We start from the raw sequence: 21,632 nt of genomic DNA, 5'->3' as shown, positions 1-21,632 counted from the left end.
GACACTGAAAGTGAGGAGATCTTGAGCCACCCTACCTTGGCGTGTTTGGTAGGCATGGCACTGCACTTCCAATGGGGTCCAGACTCTGCATCCTTCTCTGAGATCACCTCCGCAGGGGCCTGTGAGACACAGAGAAGCACAAGGGAAGGTCAAGGCGAATGGGTTGACAATCAGGACTTGGGCCAGCTCGGGCCACGAGTTCCAGAGCATCCCTGTTGTGGTCTCATGGGGCTCTCGCTGCGGCCAAGCCTACAGCCTCGCCCACCAGACCCACCCAGTCGCTGCCCTGTGGCCTGTTCACAGAGCCAGCTGCAACTGTGACCCTGTGGGACCAACTGTTGCAGAGGTCAGAGCTTCAATGTGTGCCTCCCTCTCACGCTCATACGCGATTGGTATTCGCCTTCCCAACACCTCTGCTGCTCTGTGCAGAGGAGCACATGCTGCAGGGGAAGGGGCCGACTGTGGGGATGGCGGCAGGTGCGGCCTCCCCCGACACCCACCAGGAGAGAGAAGGATCCGGGCTGCTGCACACAGGCCTGGTGGGGAGAGCACGCTGAGCGGAGCAGGCACCAGCCAGGGCTGGCACAGACACAGGGAACAGAGATCTGCAAATGCAGAGCTGCTCTTCAAGACCCTTTGCCACCTGGACAGCGCTGAACTGCACTTCCCTGTGTGTCTGGGTGTCGCATCACACCTGTGTTGCATCGCACCTGTCTCACATCACACCTGTCTCACATCACACCTGTCTCACATCACACCTGTCTCGCATCACACCTGTGTCGGAGCAGGTGGGCCCACAGAGAAGTTCTGGAACTTGAAGGGGATGTGGGCAGTCTCCCGGGGCCGCAGGTAGAGCTGGGGTGCCAGGCTCCCACGCAGGTGGAACATGTCCTCCTCCAGGGGTGTGAGCAGGCCAGTGGCCTCCTTGAAGTACCTCCACTCCTGGCTGTCCAGGATGATGCTAGGGGACAGGGACAATGTGAGGACTGTGTTATGTAAAGGAGATGCCCCCACCGTCCAGAGACCCTCAGATGAGGGGACAGAGGCCAACCAGCCTGGCCTCCATGCCAGAAGCACATCAGCCCAGAGTACACACACACACACACACAGCTGGCTGAGTCTCTCTCTCTCTCTCTCTCTCACACACACACACACACACACACACACACACAGGGGGGGGGATGGCTAGGTCACACACAGCTGGCTGAGTCTCTCTCTCTCTCTCACACACACACACACACACACACACACACACACACACACACACACACACACACAGAGCTAGCTGGGTCACACACAAACACACAGCTGGTCAGATGGCAGCCCTTACCTGAGCTCAGGGCTGTCAATCTCGATGGCCACCGTGTGCTGAGTGTTGTGTGGGTTTTTAAGTGCAAACTCGAAGAACTCAGCCGTGCCCAGCGTGGCATACAGTGTGTGGTGTGTGGTGATGGCCTGGCTCAACACGCTGGCAATGTTCTCAGCCTTGGTCCGTTCCCGGTAGGCGTCGATGACCTGCAGGTCCCGTGAGTGCTGTGCACGGACACTGTGTCGGGCCTGTCGAACACGAGGGGCCACATCTGAGTCCTCCCTGAGTCTTTGCTTTTCTGGCTCCCATTCTCCTGAGGTACCTGATTCCTTCCCCTTCTTCCGACAAGTGGTTTGGAAGGACTGTCTGTCTCCCATGCTCAGGGATCTCAATGTTCATCCCGACAGAACGGAGCACCACATCCCAGCTTGCTGGGAGAGCCCACATGCTCCTAAGAGACCCCTTTAACCATCAGGGAAGGACACCAGGTATAGCAGAGGAGACATGTGAACAGCGACATCAAATAAAAAAGAACCACATTGCCCAGCAGGTGCCCGGCACGCTTGGTGCAGAGAGCCTGTCTGGGACCAGAGTCCACAAGAGCCGAGGTGTAAGGCGGGGGGGGGGGGGGGGGGGGGGAGCTCAGTCTCCCACTGACCTCGGGCTGGGTCCACATCTAACAACCAGCCTCAGTGAGGCTTATCTGCCTCCCGCCTCGCACCCTCCTGCCTCATGCTCTCCTGCCTGGCATCCTCCTGCCTCGCACCCTCCTGCCTCCCGCCTCGCGCCCTAGCAGTACAGCGTGCTACAACACGGATGTGTTCTCCAGCTTGCCCTGTAACATGGAGGCAGTCTGCAGGAGTTGCTGACCCCGTGCTGGGGGTTCCCTGGGGACAGGTGCACCCCGAGTCCTTCGGATCCAAGCTAAGGAGGAGGCTGAGAAGGCAGAGGGCTGGCTGGTGCCTAAAAGAACTTTGGACTTAGACTCATTTGAAGTAATGACACAGAAGCTCGGCCCCCGAGTGTGGGATGCCTTTTAGCAAAAGCTCTCCTAAGAATTGCAACCAGGAATTTTCCCCGTTGGCCCGCAAGTCCACGTCTCTCCTCTCCTGCAAACAGGGTGTAAGGGGGAGGTGAGAGAACCTTGGAGAAAGATGGCGGGTCTGAGGAAGCCCCTCCCTCACCAGCACGCTGATCCTGCGACTGTCAGAGTCCCCTCCGGCCTCCTGCAGGCGCACCAGCCGCATCCTTTCCAGCTTGCGCCTGTGCACAGCGTCTGCCTCCTGGCCCACAGCCTGGGGCCCCTGGCCAGCTCGAGTGTGGGTCAGCAGCATGGCGGCCAGCTCACTGTCCACATCAGCCAGCTTCTGGGCTTGAACCACACGCTTTCCTGTGGGAAGGACAGAGGGGGAGTCCGAGGTGAGTGTGCAGAGTTCCAGCAAGGCACTGGCTGGTCCCGCAGTGGATCTGCTGTGTCGTTCTATGATAAGAAGCAGTCTCGGGGCCTGGTCCCTCACAACAGCCCCCCTTTCATAGCCCTTCACACATAAGACCTCTGGCCCTAGTCTTTAGTTAACACCAGTTGATGGTTCTCTGAGAGAAGAGCCAGATGCTTGGGTTTACACTTGCAAGATCACAACCTCTCTTGAACTGTGGCCTCCTTGGGTACGCAGGGCTGGGGTGGGGGTCACTGCTGCAGAGGCCTGCCTGCCTGCCTGCCCTTCCGGTGTATCTGCACTGTCTCCTCAGTCCTGCCTGTGAGTGAAAGCACACTCCCCAGATTCATATCAGAAGCAGGGTTCACAGAGGCACCCCGGTTCCAGCACTGTTCTCAGCTGCCCTTGGCTGCCTATGCCCTGGCAACCTCCTGTGGGCAAAGGATCGAGTCTTGGACTCGTGATGAGCAGGAGCTGAACTGGCCACAGACGGCAGACGGCGGGGCAAACACGGCCTGTGTCCCCTTCCCATGAGGAGCTGGGGCGGTTGGTGCCGGTGGAACGGTACTTGGTGATAAGACCGTGTCGCTGGCCGACACAGTAAGAATCCAAGCCGGGCAGGTGGAAGAAGGGTGCTTCCTTGAGACCTGGGTTCTCCCCCACCTTCCAGGTAACAGCTCCGTCAAAACCGTCAGAAACCAAGACTATCGGAGCTTCCCTGGGCCTGTCACCACACGGAGCCGGCCTCCCGCTACAGTGCTCGGCATGGCACACAGCATGGTAGTCTGTTTCCAGGCTTCTCTCCACCATTCTATTTCAAATCCATTCAACTGCTTTCCCCTCCCCCCCCCATGCTACAAGTTGGCTTAGGCGTTTTAAGTGACGGCCTGAACACACACTTTGTCAGAGCGCAGGTGTGCGGAGGGACGCTCAGTCTGAGCGGTCTGCTGCTGCGGCCCAGGAGAAACACAGGTGGGGGTGGGAGGAAGGGGTGGCAGCCAAACCACGAGGCAGCTGGTTCACCCCCAACAGATGTGTTCCCTGCTTCCAAAGCAGCCAGAAATGAGGTTCTGGAGGGGTCTGTGGGGCCACACTTCCTGGGACACAAGAAGGCTCTGGGAGACCTCTCTGTTTGGGCTGCCCATCACAGAGACCACACAGCCCCTGACTGCAGGGCTCTCCTTCTCTCAGTGGGCTTCACCTGTGGCCATTTCCTGTGCTGGTCAGAGGGACTGAGAGAGAACGCCCCCCCCAAGTGACCCCAAGTAGGGAACCGAGATCCAACCTCGCACCTCAGCCTCATCACATAAACCTCCTTGGCCTTCACTGAGGATTACAGCAAGAAGCTAGCCTAGGGCAGACTGGAAACAGACGGTTCATGGGTCCCTCTTAGCCCCTGACAAGCCCACAGCCTCTTTTTGTGGGAGAAAGTACAGTTCTGGCTGTAGTATCAGGTGGGTAAGATCCTCGGGGGACTGTGACATGGAGTCTAGAGGATTCGTCCCGCTCCGAGCCGGGGTTCTGACATCCTCTTCTCAAGACACGGGCCACGGGGCTGGAGAGATGGCTCCGTGGTTAAGAGCACTGGCTGCTCTTCCAGAGGTCCTGAGTTCAATTCCCAGCAACCACACGGGGGCTCACAATCATCTGTAATGGGATTCAGTGCCCTCTTCTGGTGTGTCTGAGGACAGCTACAGTGTACTCACGTACATAAATATATATATATAAATTAATTTAAAAAAAAGAAATGGATGCATCAAAATCCTTTTAAAAAAAATCACGGGCCACGGCCCCAGGAACACCCACGTAAGCAAGCTCTGGGGGGGTCACAGCTGCAACATCTGAGGGAAGAGCGAATCAAAGAACATGCCTGCCTTTCCCTTCAAGTCACGGAAGCTCCAACCTTCCGGCCCATGGGCCTTCACAGTTAAGGGAGCAGAAAGACCCCGGGGACCCGCCTGGACAATAGTCTCCTCAAACTTCTGTCTTTCCTTCCCATCTGGACTCAAGTCTCCTATTCCCTAGCCCCAAAAATGGTTGGGAGGCAGTGAGGAGTTTCCAATTTGCCTCTAAGAATCAGCGACAGGGCTGCAGAGTTGGCTCGGTGGAGAAGACATTCACTGTACAGATTCGAGGCCCTGTGCGTGCAGGTAGGAAGGCAGGCATGGCAGCCTATGCCTGTGATCCCAGAACAGGAGGTGGAGGGGAGAGGGTCCCAGGAGCTCACTGTTCACTGGCTAGGTGGGCTAGCCGGCTGGTGGGCTCTAGGCTCAGTGAGACCCTGCCTCAAAAACTAGGGTGGAAAGCTAAAGACACTCAATGCTGACCTCTAGACAACACACACACACACACACACACACACACACACACGCATGCACGCATACATATGCATGCATGCACACACACACTTCTACCTCATTGGACCCTTACCCACTCAGTGCCACCTCACTGAACTGCCACCCAGCACGGGGCCAGAGTCCCAACTCACGCTTGGGGCCTCCTGGTATGAGGAGGCTTCCCCCAGAGAAGAAGCTGGCTCCATTATTTGAGATGACCCGGGACCTGGATGGTGGCAGCGCGTTGGAACCTCTTGCTCTCGGTTCACACTCGTGACCTAATGGAAAAGCACCCTCGTAAGACAGGGCCCGACGTGGGGACCGGCATCAGCTCTCCTGTATGGAGCTCAGTCTGCAGATGCCTCTATGCTCTCAGACACACTAGCGTGCCTGTGCCTGCTACTGCACACTGAATGCATCCTAAGAGGAACTGTGGGCAGATGGGCGGTCTTTGCAGTCTGGTCTTCTCCATGCTTGGATCCTCCTGTCTGGGAGGGGGCTCTGATCACACACAGTTCCTACTTCTGGTCTCCAGACAACTCTGAAGGAAGCCGCCATCTCTAAGCTCATTTTGGGAGAGCTGAGGCTGTATAGGGTAGGTCTCTCCACCTGCAGGCTTACCCGGAGGCAGAGGGGAATCCGTATGGAGAGACCTCTGCAGAGCAACAGTGGCCTCAGAACACATGGGTTCCCAGAAAAGACTTGGCCATGCTGCCCGGCCGAGGTGACACTGAGGCCACGCTCTCTGAGCTCAGACCCATAACTCCGCAGGGATTGCTCACTTGGGGTGAGGCAGAGTGCAGCTAATGAATCGCATCCCAGAGGCCACATCCAAAGCACACCTGTGCTGCACATGTACCGACCTCAGCAGGGAAGGGCGGAGCAGATGCTGGTGTGATAACCCGGTTGCCCCCAGGACTGGTAGCAGCAGGAACCCCTTCCCAGGCTGTCTGCCTTTCCGATGTTCCCCTGTCCTTCTGGCCCAGGGGCGGGAGAGGATGCTTCTGTTCACAGGGACCGCCTCCTTTCTAGAAGCACCCGAGAACCGGCAGCCCTCCAGGTGAGTCACACCTTCTCTCCTGAGTGTCTGTGGGCTGAGGGGACTGGGCCTCCACCCTCTGTGGGGTCTAGCTGGTCTAGAAGTAGTTGAGGACATGTAGCCCCACACCCAGAGAACAGCAGCCTTGATTTCAGACTCTGAACTACAGGTGAGCAGATGTGTCAGGGCCAAGCGGACCATCTATCCCTCCAGAAAGACTGGAGATGGCAGAGTCTGTAACAAAAGGAAGGCTGACTCCAGGAGATGGCTCCCTAGAGCAGAGCACTCAAGGTTTCTTCCACCAGAGAACTCGTGTTCCAGTCATCTTTACATGGTCTTTGGTGTCCCATTGGCTGCCTGCTTGCCTCTCCTGCGGGACAGTCTTTCCTCAAAACCATGGGAGCCGGGCCCTTCTCTCACAGCTGCTGGAGCCAGACACATAATCCCCATGTCAGCACCTTCCTGGGCGTGATTCAAAGCCCACCCGCCAGCAGACGAATACGGGGTCAAGCTGCCTGCTCACAGCCTGAGGACTCTATCCATGTGGCTCCATTCTGTGTCCAGTGCTAGCTGCCATCCTCCTGGGCAACAGAGGGCAGGGCTGACCCGCCCCCACATCTCTTCCCAGCAGGAAGTCATTCCAACAGGTGCCCTGAGAGCTGACCATTGTCCTGCCTCCGCCCCGGCCCTGGCATTGGCTCCGTGGACGGTAATGAGACAATAGGCTTGGCTGTCACTCCCTCAGGTGTCCTGTCATGTCCCCACAGACACATAGCCTCAGCTTCCCCCCAGCTTGGCTGCTATCAGGAGTCTGCCCCACCCCCACCCAGGCCCTGTTACCCTCACATACTCAGAGCCAACTCTCAACCTTGCTCCTTCCCCCGTGAACCCAATGCAGAGGGTGGCAGCGTGGGGTCTCGGCAAGTTCTCTGTCACAACCCAAGGAATCACTCCAAGATGGAGCACGTCTGTCACCTGGCAGTGGGCACACTCTGTGTTGGCAGGGGACTTGCCCATGCCGGGAGGGAGCTCAGGCTTCCCCCTAGCTTTCTTGACTACCATCGCCTGGTGGCCCTAGGGTTGGTCGCTGTATCTCAGATGAGGCCTTCGGTCTATCCACTTCCCGCCAAGGTGAGCACTGGCCTACGAAAAGCCTAGACACATGCATTGCTCCAAGAGACAAAGACTAAGAAGACACCTCAAGGTCGAGGGCAGTCCACTTCAAGGTCGAGGGCAGTCCACGCAGCATAGGTGGGTGCGCATGGTTCTTAGATCTCAGGATCACGGGAGGGTGGGTGGTGATTGCCTCGGCTGTCAGGTGAGCCAGACACATGGCCACTCTGGGGACAGGGGGTCTGCCGGCCCTGGTGCTATGCCCTCTGGCATTGTCCATATTCCCACAGGATCCGTTTGCCAACGACAGAAATAAACTGTGTGCTATGAGCTCCCTCTGAGTGTGTTTTCAGAAACAGCTCAGGGGGTACAACCTGCTATGCTACGATGCCACGTGGGGACAGAGGGTTGTGCTGGAGACCCCAGCTCATCTGCAGAAGGGGTAGGAATACCCTCTAAGCACACAGGGCTCCCAAAGTGTCCCCAGTGGGTGGGGGAGCAGAGCGTGCCACCTCTAGGTGTCTGTCCCACAGCACCACCTACCTACTTCACCAGCTTGACAACTGGCTGAGAGATAGCAGGGTCATTCAGATCCCGAAGGGCAAAAGACAGAGAGAGAGAGAGAGAGAGAGAGAGAGAGAGAGAGAGAGAGAGTGTGTGTGTGTGTGTGTGTGTGTGTGTGTGTGTGTGTGGCGGGGGATTAGTGAAGAAAGTCCACAGGTCTGGGAAGAGAGACCAACAGCAAGCCAGTGAGTCAGCAGAGGGGAGCTGGTGGGTTACGCCACACGTGTGTTATCCCATGCAGCCATCCCGCTGTGGAGGAGGCTGCAAGATGCAGCAACCAGGCGGAGGCAAAGGCTTTGCGTCTGTCATGCTAAAGGCCCCCACGGCCAGCCTCCAGTTTGCTGAAACATGACCACTACACCAAGTGGAATTATTGGTCTTATAAAGACACGAAGGCCATAACACTTCCCCTACCTAAGAGACGGGGTGGGGGCGGGGAGAGCGTCCCAGCTGATGTGCCGCACTCTGACCTTCACTGGCAGCGTGTGCCAGCGTCCCTTGTGCCGGCTGTCTCGGGCACCCGTCCCCGTTGGCTTATCTCCCTCTTGCAGGCAAAGTACGAAAAAGACAGCTTAAGATAACACATAACGGGGCCCATCTTTCTTCCGAGATAAGATTTTCAAACCTGGAGTCACCGCACATCTGTGTGCCGGTGAATTGAATATAAAAAGGTCCGGCAGGGTTGGAGCTGGGTGCATCCTGCCTGCAGCTCGGGGGGGGGGGGGGGGGGCAGCACGGGCTCTGGGGGGAAGAACAGCGTCTCCTCGCCGGCAGGAGCCTCGTTTATTTCTCGGGAACCTAATTGAGTTTTGCTGTTTCCATATTGTCTGTTTTCCAGGCCGCCTTGGATTTACATTTGTAAACACACAGGCAGAAGCCTCCAACCAGACTTAATGAGCTGTGCGTTAGCTCCTCTCCCACCTCCGCCCTGCAAACCCGGGCTTCAGCACGTGCTGCGTGTGGCCCACGGGACTCCTGGACTTGAAACCGGACTGGGTTTTGAGGAATGGAAAACTCCCTGATAGGACGGCAGAGATCTCCGCCTCCCAGTACCGGTCTCGCACTTCCAATTTTACCAGGGAAATCACCCACCATCCTCTGGGCTACCCTCCAGGGAGGACCGGCGAGCATTTTGCTAGCTCTGAAGGGTCCCCTACTACCCACCTCCCCAGCATGGGTGCCTGGCCTTACCCCTGACTCCTCTGCCCAGAGAGTCCCAGGGAGGACCACCTAGAGCTGTGTCCAGTCCCTCTGCTGAGCTACCTTGACACAATGTTGCTGTACTCAACAGAAGCGTTTTCCTCCCTCTGCTATCCCTGAGCCGCACAGGGAGTTCCAGACAGTTCTCTTCCGATGGGCAGTGCTGGGGCAGGGACTCCAAATGAGACCCTTCCTGGCACAGTCACCCTGCTTGAGGGTGGTTACAAGGAGATCGGTGGATAGGCCTGAGGAGATGGGTGATTCCAAGCACCCGTCAAGACAGGCAGGAAAGGCCTGCTACCAACACAGCTGTGGTGGCTGACTCAGGCCAACCACGCTCACTAGAACTGTGTTGGTTTCTACAAAGTGTGCGGTGTCCACATTGGCGCTCCCCTGGTGATGCAGCTGGGAGACAGGTGCTGGGGAAGTGGCACAAAAACCAAGTGGTCCGGGGGAAGCTGCCAGCGTCTCTTACCCACGTTGGCCAAGGTCAGGTGCAGCCGGCCCTTCACGACCGTGTGGACTCCGATGGGCTTGACGCTGCCGAAGCCCGCCACGTCGCCGCTCACCACCATCATTTCCTGTTCGTACTCAGTGGCCACGACCTCCAGTTCATGTGAGACCTGAACAGCTGGCCGCCCTTGGCGGAGGAGGTGCTACAGAGAGAAGACAGGCGGTGCTGAGCAGCTGGGGTCTAACCACGGACACCTCCAACAGACTGTTGAGCCATCCTGACCCACCAGAGGGGCCCTGGAGGAGGAGGAAGACAGGCCCATGAAGGGCGTCGTCAGGGACAGAGATGCCACCTGCCACACTGAAGGGGAGAGGAGGCAAGAGGCCAGCTCCTTAGAAACACAAGCCTTAGCAAAGTGTAGCCAGGCTGACCACGGAATAGACACTGGGTGGCGCTGTGGTGCACCAAGGGTCTGGCAGCTGCCTGGTAGGAGCCGGCCTCCACTGGGAAGAAACACAGGTGACAGAATAAGGCAGGGGCTGGCCAAGTCCCTCTCTGGATTTGAACAGAACTTCAGAGCCCCGGGAGGAGATGAGCCAAGGTGCACGGCAGAGCTCTCCTGAGTCTGTCTCTCCAGCTGTCATTCCCAGGCTTCTGCCAGAGCCCATGTCAGGCTGGGGAACTGGTGACGGAACCGCAGGCTCCGGGCCAGCCTGGACCTCGTCCACTACGTGCCCCAGAGCCTCCTCCTACTATGTAGGAGGAGGGAACCAGACCGAGGTCGAAGCTTCTGTAAGCCCTGACTCTCTCCTACAGCCATGAGAGCACCTTCCCTGGGAGTGAAGACAGACAGCCCAGGGATGACTGATAGCCATCGCAAGTGCACACATATCTGTGGTTCGAGAGCCCCTGGTAACCAAAAAACGGGATGAGGCCTTCAGAGAATGACCCAGAAATACGGGAGCATCCACATTTGTAGGAGGCAAGGAGATGGGAACAGAACGAGGGGCCGGGTGCCCGTACTGGTGGAAGGCTGATTGCAAAGAGAAAGCCTTTCTCTAGAGGGAGGGGTCTCATTCCCATCAGAAGGAGCAGGCCCTGCAGGCCCCAACCGCCCTGTGCATCTGAAGCCCCCACTCCACCGTTTGGGATGTGACATCAGGGAACAGAGGCGAAGGGCGTGAGCAGTAGGGTCAGAACCCTGCTGGTGGTTATCAATGCGGCTGTGAACTCTTTTCTCCTTTCCTTTGAAAGAAGCACAGGGCCCACGACTCCAGCCTCACAGAGGACTCCTTTTTAAACCCAGCTTGGATTCTTCTTTGCCTTTTCATTTTAAAATGTAAGTAGAAGGGCTAGATTTAAATGTAAGAGCATTTGCTGCTCTTCCAGAGGACAGTCCCCAGCACCTCGGGGCAGCTCAGCAGAGCTGCCTATAACTGTAGCTTTAGGGCATCCACTGCCCTCTTCTGGCCGCTAAGGGTACCTGCAGGCACATGCAGATCTGTGTACCAGTACATGTACGTGTGTGTGTGTGTGTGTGTGTGTGTGTGTGTGTGTGTGTGAGAGAGAGAGAGAGAGAGAGAGAGAGAGAGAGAGAGAGAGAGAGACCCACACCCACACCAAGGATGCTGGATGGCAGGGTGCATAGCGGAGGAACAGTGGAGACAGGATGGGGTTACGGGAATGAGGCAGGGGCTGGCACAGCCTGGGAGAGGAGGGATGCAGCTTGGGGTCAGGCACACAGAAGCAGAGGGTAGCAGTTGGAATCCATGGGTCTCGTCGGTGCCCAGCATCTGCCTGAGGGCTATGAGAAGGCGGGGAGCCTGGGAGACGGTGTGCCTGGGATCTAGGAGAGACCCCAGCGTCCACCATGATTACACAGAGCTGGGGCCAGCACAGGGCTGTCATGGTGACCTTCAGCTGATCCCCTGGGTTTACTTCACAGCACAGAAACACTTGGGGAGAGAGCATGGGGAAGAGTGAGGGTCTCGGTATCAGCAGGGGAGAGAGCAAGAGCGCACATTCAGATTCTAACTAAAATCAGAGCGCGAGAGTGGGACGCTTGGAGGAAGCTCAGCAGTGGGGTGTTCAAGGTCCTGGGTTTGACTCCCCGTACAAGGAAGGCAAGAGAAATCCATTACTGCCAACAGGAACCAGCTAATCTTCCCTACCTCAGCCGTTCCCCACTCTGATGGGCTGGTACCGGCCACCTCAGAGGACAGGTTACCAGTACCTGCCTTTACGCGGCCTGTAGATGGCATCACTTTGGAAGAGACAAAGTGCTGTGGCCTGCCAAGGCATCTTGGGAGAGAAGCTCACCGAAAGCACATGGCTGGAGAACCCGGCCTCTGTGGAGGGGACTGTCCCCTCAGAGGGCAGAGAACACTGCACTGTTGGTTACTGGGCGGCGACCCTGCCATTGGGGGACAGGCTAAATAGTGACAGGTCCCACATCACCAAAGAGCCCATCCCTCGAGGCAGCTACCTTCATCTGGATGCCGGCAGACCCAATGAGGAGCAAGGAGTCTCCATCCCAGACGTCGACTTGCAGCGTCTGAGCGGCCAGGTACTGGGCGAACCAGCGCTGCTCTCCTGGCTTCAGGAACCCGGGATCCACCATGTACCTCAGCTGGAAGCCAGGGGAGCCTGCGCAGAGGAGGCTGGAGTGAGTCCGCGGGTAATTAGAGCCATTTATCATCTTTACACGCGGAGATATTTCTGCTCTGGTCATGATTACTAATTTCTGCTTCCGTCACAATGACAGTTAATAAACACATTAATCAAAAACATCATGAAGTACCCAAATTAACAAAGCAAAGCGCCGTGTTCAGGGGACCGAACTTCTTTCCAGTGTGCACAATAAGCTCCCAAAATAAGACTTATGGATTCCACCGAGTCCTTGGAAAACAGAGGATGATGGATGGGGAGAGTGTCCCATGGGGCTGGCCAAGGAGTTTATTATTCTATACGCAGAACTTAAGGAAGAGACCGGTCTACATGTGCTGTCAAGGCTGGGTCACGTGTGTGTATGTGCGAGTACATGCATGCACACATGCACGCACGCACGCACGCACGCACACACACACACACACACACACACACACACACACACACACACACACACACACTCAGACATTTTGAGCATGCCCCTGCTGGGTTGCACCTACCCATCGAGCTGACTAACATGGTAGCCAGACTGCGGCCTCTGCCTTCATCTTCCTGAGGAAGCGCGATCATTAATTCTGAATGGACAAAGCTGGCCGTGAGATCACCGATAGTTAAAGTGCACCTAGCAGCGACGATGCCAGAGAGGCTCAAAGCAGTGCTTTCTCCCCTTCTGTAAACAGTTCCAGAGAGGGGAGGGTGTGTGCAGCTCCTCAGGGGTCACTCCTTCCCTCTGTGACACCCTCTCTGCTACTTCAGCTGCATGGGGTGCACAGACCCAGACCTTGTCTCACCTCAGACAGACGGCGCCCTTTCTGTCTGGGACGTGAGACCAGGCACAGCCCATGGTGCCAGGCCCCAGGCCTGAGAAATGAGGAAGGGAAGGCGAGTGGCTGGGGTGGACCCAGGCAAGAGTGGTGAGGCCTGGCTTAGGTCATCTCTCGGGATAGAAAAGCAAAGGAGGAGGCAGGAAGGAGATCTAAGAGGAGCTGAGTAAAAACTGTCCCGCAGAAGACAGGTATGCCCCACTGTGGCATCTCACGGGTGACCAGTCAGGGCCACCACCAAACCGCACATAGCTGTTGGCCAGCCTCAGTTTAGGAAACACTCACAGACTGGCTGACTCCTTGTGCCTCTCAGACACACGTGGGCTCTCGAGCAGCCCTGTGAGTTCCAAAGCCTGGGCTTGCCAGGGCTTCACATCAGTGCCAGCCCCCAATGCACCCCAGCAAGACCTCTGCGGAACGGTGGCCCCAGAGAAGTGTGAGAAGGAGCCCACCACATCTACTGCAGCATCCCCTGGGCACATGCATACCCATGTCCCTGGGACACCCTGACCCCGGTGTGTCCCAGGCTGGACCCTTGTGTCCACGGCCAGCTCCTCCCCACACCCACAGCCGGCTCCTACCCCCACCCACACCTCTCAGGTGGCTTCCTTGCCCCATCCCCATGACATCCGCCACCTGCCAGGCCCCTTCGATGCTACTCCCACCTCCATCAGCAATCGCTAGCTGTGCCCTGCCAGGTGCCAGTCCTTGCACAAGGTACATGGGGAAACGGGACACATGGGGCCCGTGCCTGTGGTGCTAAGGTGGAAGACTTGCCACCGAGCCAGAGCAGCAGGCTACTGTGGCACCTGCTGGCCACGCATGGCAAGCTGGCCACTTCTTCACCCTGCAGGCACCGCCCACTGCACCCCTGACCAGTCAGGACCAATGACCTTGCCGTTGGGATCGCCATAGAAGGACCTTCTCTGAGAGACCTGTGTAGCTCAGAAGCCGAGATGTCACCAGCCACACCGTATGTGGTCCACCGGGCAGGTTAGAGCCTCCACACGTTCTCAGCCCTCACCACTTAATACCCCATGTCTATTCCTGTAGATCCCTGTGGCCCCCTCACCCAGCCCCACATACAGCCCAAACCTTAATGGACACATTTCTCTCTCATTCAACCCCACCATCCCTTCGAGCTTCACAGATGCCTCCTGCCCTGGACAGGTGTCCGCACCTCCATCAGGTGAGACTCTGTCCGTCCGGACGGACCCCAAAGTTCAGAATGACTTGGGGAGAGAGCATGGGGAAGAGTGAGGGTCTCGGTATCAGCAGGGGAGAGAGCAAGAGCGCACATTCAGATTCTAACTAAAATCAGAGCGCGAGAGTGGGACGCTTGGAGGAAGCTCAGCAGTGGGGTGTTCAAGGTCCTGGGTTTGACTCCCCGTACAAGGAAGGCAAGAGAAATCCATTACTTAGGAGCCAGCCAAGTAAGGCAGAGCAACTGCAGAGGCCCTCGGGGAGCTTGGGACGCACACTAAGAAACTGTTACAACTATCTGTTCAAGGGCAGATCCAACCGCCCACAACAAAGGGAAGACCAGGGTCCGCCCAACCCCACAGGCTCCTGCACAGAAACACCAAGCAGTGCACCCGGTAACAGGCTCTGAGTACACCCTGAAAACATGACAAAGAAAACCTAGACACATCCCATAGAGTAGAAAAAAGCACAACTCCAGCTCTATGAGTACGCCATAAACTAGAAATCATTAAGAAAAGATTAATCAAAATGAGTTCACAGCTTAATCCTAAGTATCTGTGGAAGGGAACACGAGGTTTTCTAGAAAGCCGATTTGGATGGTACACGCCTGTCCCAGCACTGGGGAGGTGGAAACAGGAGGAGCAGGAGTTCAAGGCCAGCCTGGGCTATATACACAGTGAGTTCAAGGATCGTCTTGCTACCTGAGATCCCATGTAGGAAGAAGAGGAAGGAGGAGGAGGAAGAGAAGGAAGATGAAGATGAGGAGAAGGAAGAAGAGGAAGAGGAGAAGGAGGAGGAGGAAGAGGAAGAAGAGGAGGAGGAGGAAGAGGAGGAGGAAGAGGAGAAGAAGGAGGAGGAGGAAGAGGAGGAGGAAGAGGAGGAGGAAGAGGAGGAGGAAGAGGAGAAGAAGGAGGAGGAGGAAGAGGAGGAGGAAGAGGAGGAGGAAGAGGAGGAGGAAGAGGAGGAGGAAGAGGAGGAGGAGGAAGAGGAGGAGGAGGAGGAAGAAGAGGAGAAGAAGGAGGAGGAGGAAGAGGAGGAGGAAGAGGAGAAGAAGGAGGAGGAGGAAGAGGAGAAGAAGGAGGAGGAGGAAGAGGAGGAGGAGGAAGAGGAGGAGGAGGAGAAGGAAGGAGGGAGGAGGAGGAAGAGGAGGAGAAGGAAGAAGAGGAGGAGGGGAGAGGAGGAGGAGGAGGGAGGAGGAGGAGGAAGAGGAGGGGGGAGAGGAGAAGGAGGAGAAGGAGGAGGAGGAGGAGAAGGGTTTCTAGAAAGCACAGTTTAACAGTGAATGAGACCACAGTACAATTACAGAGAAAAGCACAGCTGAACATCTACAAAATCAGAAGCTCTAAGAAAAACAAAGCGAGCCCAGAAAATGGAGAAATTGATGATCAAACAGAGGAAAGAGAGGGGCTGGAGGGCTCAGATGACCCCAGTTTGGATCCTGAAACCCACGTGGTGGCTGGCAACTGCCTAGGACTTCAGGCACAGGGTATCTGGCGCCCTCTTCTGGCCTCCACAGGCACTGCATGCACATGATGCACACGCGTACAGATTGGTCTTCTCATTATTTCAGTGATTCTGCACTAGAGCTGGCTTAGGACCTAGCATGTGGTGGGTTTTATACTAAGCTCCATGGGCCGCTGGGGACTCTGTGGGGTGAGTCTGTAAAAGCCTGTGGCATGGTTTCACCCTGAGGCTTCTTCATTTTAGTCTGGATGGCCTGACTGTTGGGTTAGTGCTGCTGGGGTTGCCTGCTATTCCCTGTCTGTCTTTTTACCTCCCTTGGCGCTTGTGTTGGGGGAACTGGAGTCCGGTGCGTGCATATTTACAACTGTTGTGTCTTCTGGATTCGTGTGTGAAAGTCTCTCTCTTCCAATGGTGGCTTGATGTCTACTTCATTAGATGTCAGACTGACCACACGGGCTCCCTTTGGGTTTCTATTTCCTACGCAGACGGTGTTGGTCCTCTGACTGCCAGACTGTGGCTGCCTTGGCCAGTGATGTGTGGTGTCTGGAGATGATAGGTACAGGTTGCTTTTGATTCCGATCACGTTGTCTGCATCTTTTAATCAGAGGTAATGTGTTGCGTGTTATTATTACGTGAAATCAGCTGTGGTTGGGTGGGGTTACCTGGGTGCTCCTGCTTCTGTGTCTTTTGGGACAGTTCGTGCTCTCCTCTGTCGCTGCGGCTTCATGGGATATGTTGACGCCTGGTAGTGTGCATGTGCATCCTTTCTGCTCGTGATGACTGTTTATATATAGTGAATCTGCTGATTCCTGTGGTCCGCTGGCTGCTCCTCTGCTTAGCTCTTTCTGTTCACACCGGGCTTTGATGGTTTTCTGTCAGGACCCATGGACTCCAGTGCGTGAACTTGGCTCTCCCTGTGCTGTCTTAGTTGGGACTCTCTCTCTCTCTTTCTCTGTGTATCCCATTCCTTAGTGTCGTGTGCAGTGCTGGCCTCCTGGCCGTGGGTTGCTTTGGTGTGGGAAATGCCTTTGCTGTGTTCTGAAATGTCCTTATCCCTCTGTGAGTTCTAAGAGGCAACTTCGCTGGCTGTGGCAATCTCAGTCGCTGGTCACCTCCGCACGGGGCCTGAGGTGTATCACGTTCCAGGCTGGCTGTAAGCGGAAGAGTTGAGGCCAAGGATCTGAGACCACCAAGAACTGCCCAGTGCTGCCCTCTGCTGGTCTGGAGCCACTGTGTGCAGTGACGTGCTTGGCTTCTGTGCTCTTCTCCTCGGGATGTGGAGAGCTTTCCCTGCCCTTGGCAGGGATCTTGGGCTAGGACATGGAGGTAGGCTCAGGTGTCTTGGTCATCCTGATGAGCCCTTAGAAACAGTGATCACGGGACTGTGATCATTGCCTGGCTTGTCCCTTGACTATTTGTGTTTATTTGTGTTTACTGTCTTGCTTGTCCCTTAACCTGGAACTGACCTTATTACTTGCATGTAATTAAAATGGTATAAAAGCAGATTGGGAAAAAATAAATTCACCTCAGTATCAGAACCGGCTGGGGTCCTGCTACAATGTTGTCTAATTGTCTTTTTTCTTTTTGATCCTTGATCCTGCGCTGGAGAACCTGTTGACTGACTGAGCTGGCTTGGTCATCAGTACAGTAGGGTAAGGGAGAGAGGGGCAGGGCTGTCCCCTCACCCCCACCCCATCACCTCAATCCAGGCCTGCGGCAGAGGGAGCAGAAGCTAAGAGTCTGAAAGGCCTCAGGCAAGCAGAAAGGCTGCGCTTGGGCACCCTTGGCCACAGGGTGCCGGGCTGCTGTTACATCCGGGTCCTAACACCACAGCAGGGTAAGCTTCAGGGGCGGAAGCCAGAGGTGTAGCCGGTTCTTGGGGTGAGTGTTCCCATAACTACTTTGTTATAAATAGATGTTATAAATAGTACTTTCTGACTCCATTAATTCCAACTTTGGAAAGAAATGGGAGCCTCTTGTGCCTGCGGTCCCCAAGGTGACCAACCTCCTAGCTGAGACCACCTGCTTGCTACGTCAAGCTTTGTCCTGTGTCCCCCGCCCCGACGCCATGCTTCCGCCTCCCAGGGGACAGCACAGGTGGCAGCCTGCACAGCAGTTTGCTTCCGTCTTGCTGAGTCTTCTCGTGTGGCATTACTTGCTGTTCTGGTTGAGATAACTAGTCACTTCTGGTTAAGGTAACTAGTCACTTCTGGTTAAGGTAACTAGCCACTTCTGGTTAAGGTAACTAGCCACTTCTGGTTAAGGTAACTAGCCACTTCTGGTTTGGTTTCCTTACTGACTCATCACTGAGGTGTGTCTTCGTTCACAGAGTTTGGGGAGGTGGGGTTGATGGCCAGTTAACGACCAAGCGGCATTAGCACCAGAGAGGTCTGATTTAGGTTTGACCTCATCTCTAAGCTGCATTTCAGACCATCCTCACTTCTGCCTAAGCGGCGTGTGGGACTCCCGTGTCGGAGGACAATGTTCCCACTGAGTGGCTCTTGTGTCCTCTCCAGGGAAACACACGGCCATGCACCGTGGGCACAGAGCCATCGAGAGAGCAGGCCAGTGCCGCGAAGGTGTCACACCACAAAAGCTCTCGTCAAAAATCAGAGGCCTCACCCCCAGTGCCCAGGAAAGGAGGGAGCAGAGGGTACCCTGTGAGCCACTGCCACGAGACAGGAAACAAGTCTGGACTGCCTCGGAAGCTCTAGGACAGCGTGTCTCACACAATGCACAGAAAGCACAGGCAACGAGCGAGGGCCACACCCACCATAAAAGGGGGACTCCAGGGGTTGGGGATTTAGCTCAGTGGTAGAGCACTTGCCTAGCAAGCGCAAGGCCCTGGGTTCGGTCCCCAGCTCCAGGGAAAAAAAAAAAGGGAGGGGGGGCTCCACTTCTGTTTCTGTCTTTAATTACAATTAGTGTGTGTGTGTGCGTGTGTGTGTGTATGCCCGTATCTGCATGTATGTACACATGCTACAGTATACATGTGGAGGTCAGAGAACAGACTGCAGGAACTGGTTCTCTCCTTCCACCGTGTGGGTCTGGGGGAACAAACTCAGGTCCTCAGACTTGGCAGAAGGAGTCTTTACATCCTGGGCCACCTCATGGCCTGGGACCTGATTTCTGAGCAGATTACGTTTTAAACTATGAGTGTCTGCAGCAGCTGTAACATTGGCAAGATAGCTAATGGTATTAAAAATTGTTAATTCTTAGATGGCATTATACTATTGAGTGTAAGTTTTTTCAGGAAACTGGGTTGCAGGGGCACTGTGCAAAGAGCTCCCTGTAAGAGGGGACTGACGATGACACAGGCTGACTCCGGAGGGGGCTTCATTCCCAGCCCCCACCCACCCCTTCCCCCACCACATTGGATGGCTCACAGGGAATCTCTCCTGGCCTTCACGGGCACTCACACACAAGTGGCAGACACACAGACACACAGTCACAGACATAGAGAAAGGGAAGAATGGAACAACAATTCCATGCGAGGTTTACTTAGCACGGATCCCTTCGTTCAACACTTACCAGCGTCAAAGGAGCCGTCTTTATTGATGTGGACCAGGATGTGAGACAGGGAGGCAGAGCCGTTCTTGCCTGTCCTGTCCAGTTTGACCAGCTGCAGGCGTGGCGTGGTCTCGGGTGGGAAACGGTAGAACTGGAAGGTGAAATACACAGTCTGTGGCCACGGCGCTCCCGGGCAGTCCTGGGCCGCTCTGAATGCAATGACAGGGAATTAGTCAGACATCCATCGAGGAGCTCCCAGGGTACGAGTCGCACAGGGGCAGGGTAGGCACTGTGGTCACAGAGGCTGCCTCAGTTACCACAAAGGACTGCTTCGTCCTCTCGGGGGACGGGACGGAGGATATTCCAGGTGCCATGACTTCTTGCCTGGAGGTGCTGCTCTCAGAAACACTGGAATCTGAGAACTGGGCACTCATGGTTTTAATTAGCCCGGACCACTGCACCAAGGAGGGCCTCTGGCATTTACAAAGGAGGGTCCCAGTCAGAAAGATGTAAAAACAGATGGCAGGTCTAAGGTCAGCATGAGGAAAGTACTAATGTTTAAGGTAAAAATAGCTGATTGCTGCCTCAGTCGCAACACACCATACCACATGAGCGATTACCAACCACCCCACAAACATACTATAAACATGACAGATTGCCAACTCCCCCACAAACATACTATAAACATGACAGATTACCAACCACCCCACAAACATACTATAAACATGCCAGATTACCAACCGCCCCACAAACATACTATAAACATGCCAGATTACCAACCACCCCACAAACACACACAATTACGTGTGTCAGTTAACTGGGAAAGCAGATGGTCCTGCCCCAGCTGGTGAAATGTGAACACAGAGCGGGCTGAAAGTCAGACCTTCAGCGTGAGGAAGCGTGGGCACCTGGGGACTACCTGCTGAAGGCAAGAAACTGCAGCACGATCTCATTCCCTAGAAGGCAGTCTGACTCCTCCTTCTGAGGGTTGAACCTCACAGGATCCATGGGATTGACGGCCTCCACCGGCTGCTGCCTGGCATCAAGGATCTCAGGGAAGCCGGAAGACTGCAGGAGGACCATGGCAGCTCTGGAGAGCTGGCTTCTGGAGCTGAAGCAGACAAAGGTGCCAGAGCCGGCTCATCCAAGTCGAAGGGTCCCAGCCCTCCCCCACCAAGCCTCACCTCCTGGTCTGGGCTCCCACCACAATGGGGGCATGCAAAGGAGTGAAGGGAAGTTCCTGTAGGTGTTCTACAGTGGGCGTCCCCTGCACCGAGAAGGGCGGCTGGCTCAGGTCAGCTTCCAGATGAGAGATCCTGCTCTCTAATACAGATCCCTGTTCAACAGAACCAGGGCTCCAGGTGAACGCGGCAAGAGCCCACCACTGACGGCCCCCAGAGGTGCTCAGGTCTAAGGGTGGACTGCCCCGGTGGCTTCCATGCAATACTTGGGACATACCATGTAAGTTCTGTCTTAATCTGTAACTCGGGGTTAAGCGGTCACTCTGTATTTCACAGAGCGGCCACATCTGTGACTCACGAACCACAAATCGAGTGAGCAGCCAGCGCTGCAGAGACACTGGCACCAAACAAGCGCCAAGCACTGCTGGGGGACATCATGCTCCTGACCGTCTCGGACACAGTGTGGGGGTAAATGTGTGAGGTGGGAAGCCAGGTGTCACCTCCCTCCCATCCCATTCCACAGCCCACATCAGGAAGAAAACCCCAGGGGCCCTGTCGCCTAACCAACCAAACATTGAACTCCCTTCCCATGACGGGGTGATGAGCCTGTATCGGAAGGGAAGGGGGAAAGGAACGTGGGGGTGCACTTACTGCTTGGAGCTGGGGAGAGCCATCCAGGGGCTGAGGAGGAGGCTTGAAAGATCTTTGTGAGGCCAGAGACTGTGGGGAGGCCGCCAGCTGGGAGAGCGAGAGCTGCAGGGGGAGGGAGTTCTCGGGTGAAATGTCCGTTGACTTAGGGAGCCCACAGCACACAGACCATGGGACAGGACGATGGTTCCCACGCATCGCATCGCTGCCAGGAGTTAATGCCAGTACTACCCTGGCCAGCAGCTGCTCTGACATCCAGGGCCTTTCCAAACTTCCTTAACCCATAATTATAAGGAGGCCTGGTGCTGTGATCTCTCAAATGTCACAGTTTGAACCAGAACAGTCACAGTGGGGAGGCTGGTGGAGAGGAGGGGGCGTCCTGCTGCAGGATCAGACGGTGGCCTGCACTGTCAGGCTTCACTCCTACCCTTGCACTTGTTACCTCCAACGCTCAGTCCAACCCCCTGTCCACTGAGTCTCCTCGCCAAGACAGAGACCACACTAGGTGGCTGACAGGAGCCTAGGAACAGACTTCCCACCAGCTCCTCGGAGCAAGGTCTCTGCCTTGGTCTCCACACCTCTGTCAAGGTAATAGTGGCCTTGATGGCCGGGCCACCGTAAGAATGTCACTTAAGGTCAGTGTGCTAAGCTACCTACAAAAGTCTATCTTCACGGGTGGAGAAT

The 21,632-nt window shown here is 55.8% G+C and overlaps 1 protein-coding gene across 4 annotated transcripts in view; it reads right to left on the bottom strand.

The window, feature by feature from the left end:
* Nphp4 (nephrocystin 4) overlaps positions 1–21,632 on the bottom strand; it is an 85,527-nt gene that overhangs the window by 6,074 nt on the left and 57,821 nt on the right. For all 4 annotated transcript variants that reach the window (XM_087549511.1, NM_001436895.1, NM_001037650.2 and 1 more), the window contains 11 exon segments: positions 20,952–21,053; positions 20,304–20,455; positions 20,039–20,230; positions 19,141–19,328; positions 11,937–12,097; positions 9,473–9,653; positions 5,234–5,359; positions 2,494–2,699; positions 1,331–1,557; positions 775–961; positions 36–119 (listed from right to left, as the gene is read on the bottom strand). In XM_087549511.1, coding sequence (XP_087405637.1) covers positions 36–119; positions 775–961; positions 1,331–1,557; positions 2,494–2,699; positions 5,234–5,359; positions 9,473–9,653; positions 11,937–12,097; positions 19,141–19,328; positions 20,039–20,230; positions 20,304–20,455; positions 20,952–21,053 — 1,806 coding nt within the window.

The sequence above is a fragment of the Rattus norvegicus genome, chromosome 5 (genome assembly GCF_021556685.1).
Source record: "Rattus norvegicus strain SHRSP/BbbUtx chromosome 5, alternate assembly SHRSP_T2T, whole genome shotgun sequence".
Taxonomy (NCBI): domain Eukaryota; kingdom Metazoa; phylum Chordata; class Mammalia; order Rodentia; family Muridae; genus Rattus; species Rattus norvegicus.
The sequence above is the reverse complement of the archived record's forward strand: the minus strand, read 5'-3'. Positions and strand labels throughout refer to the sequence as shown.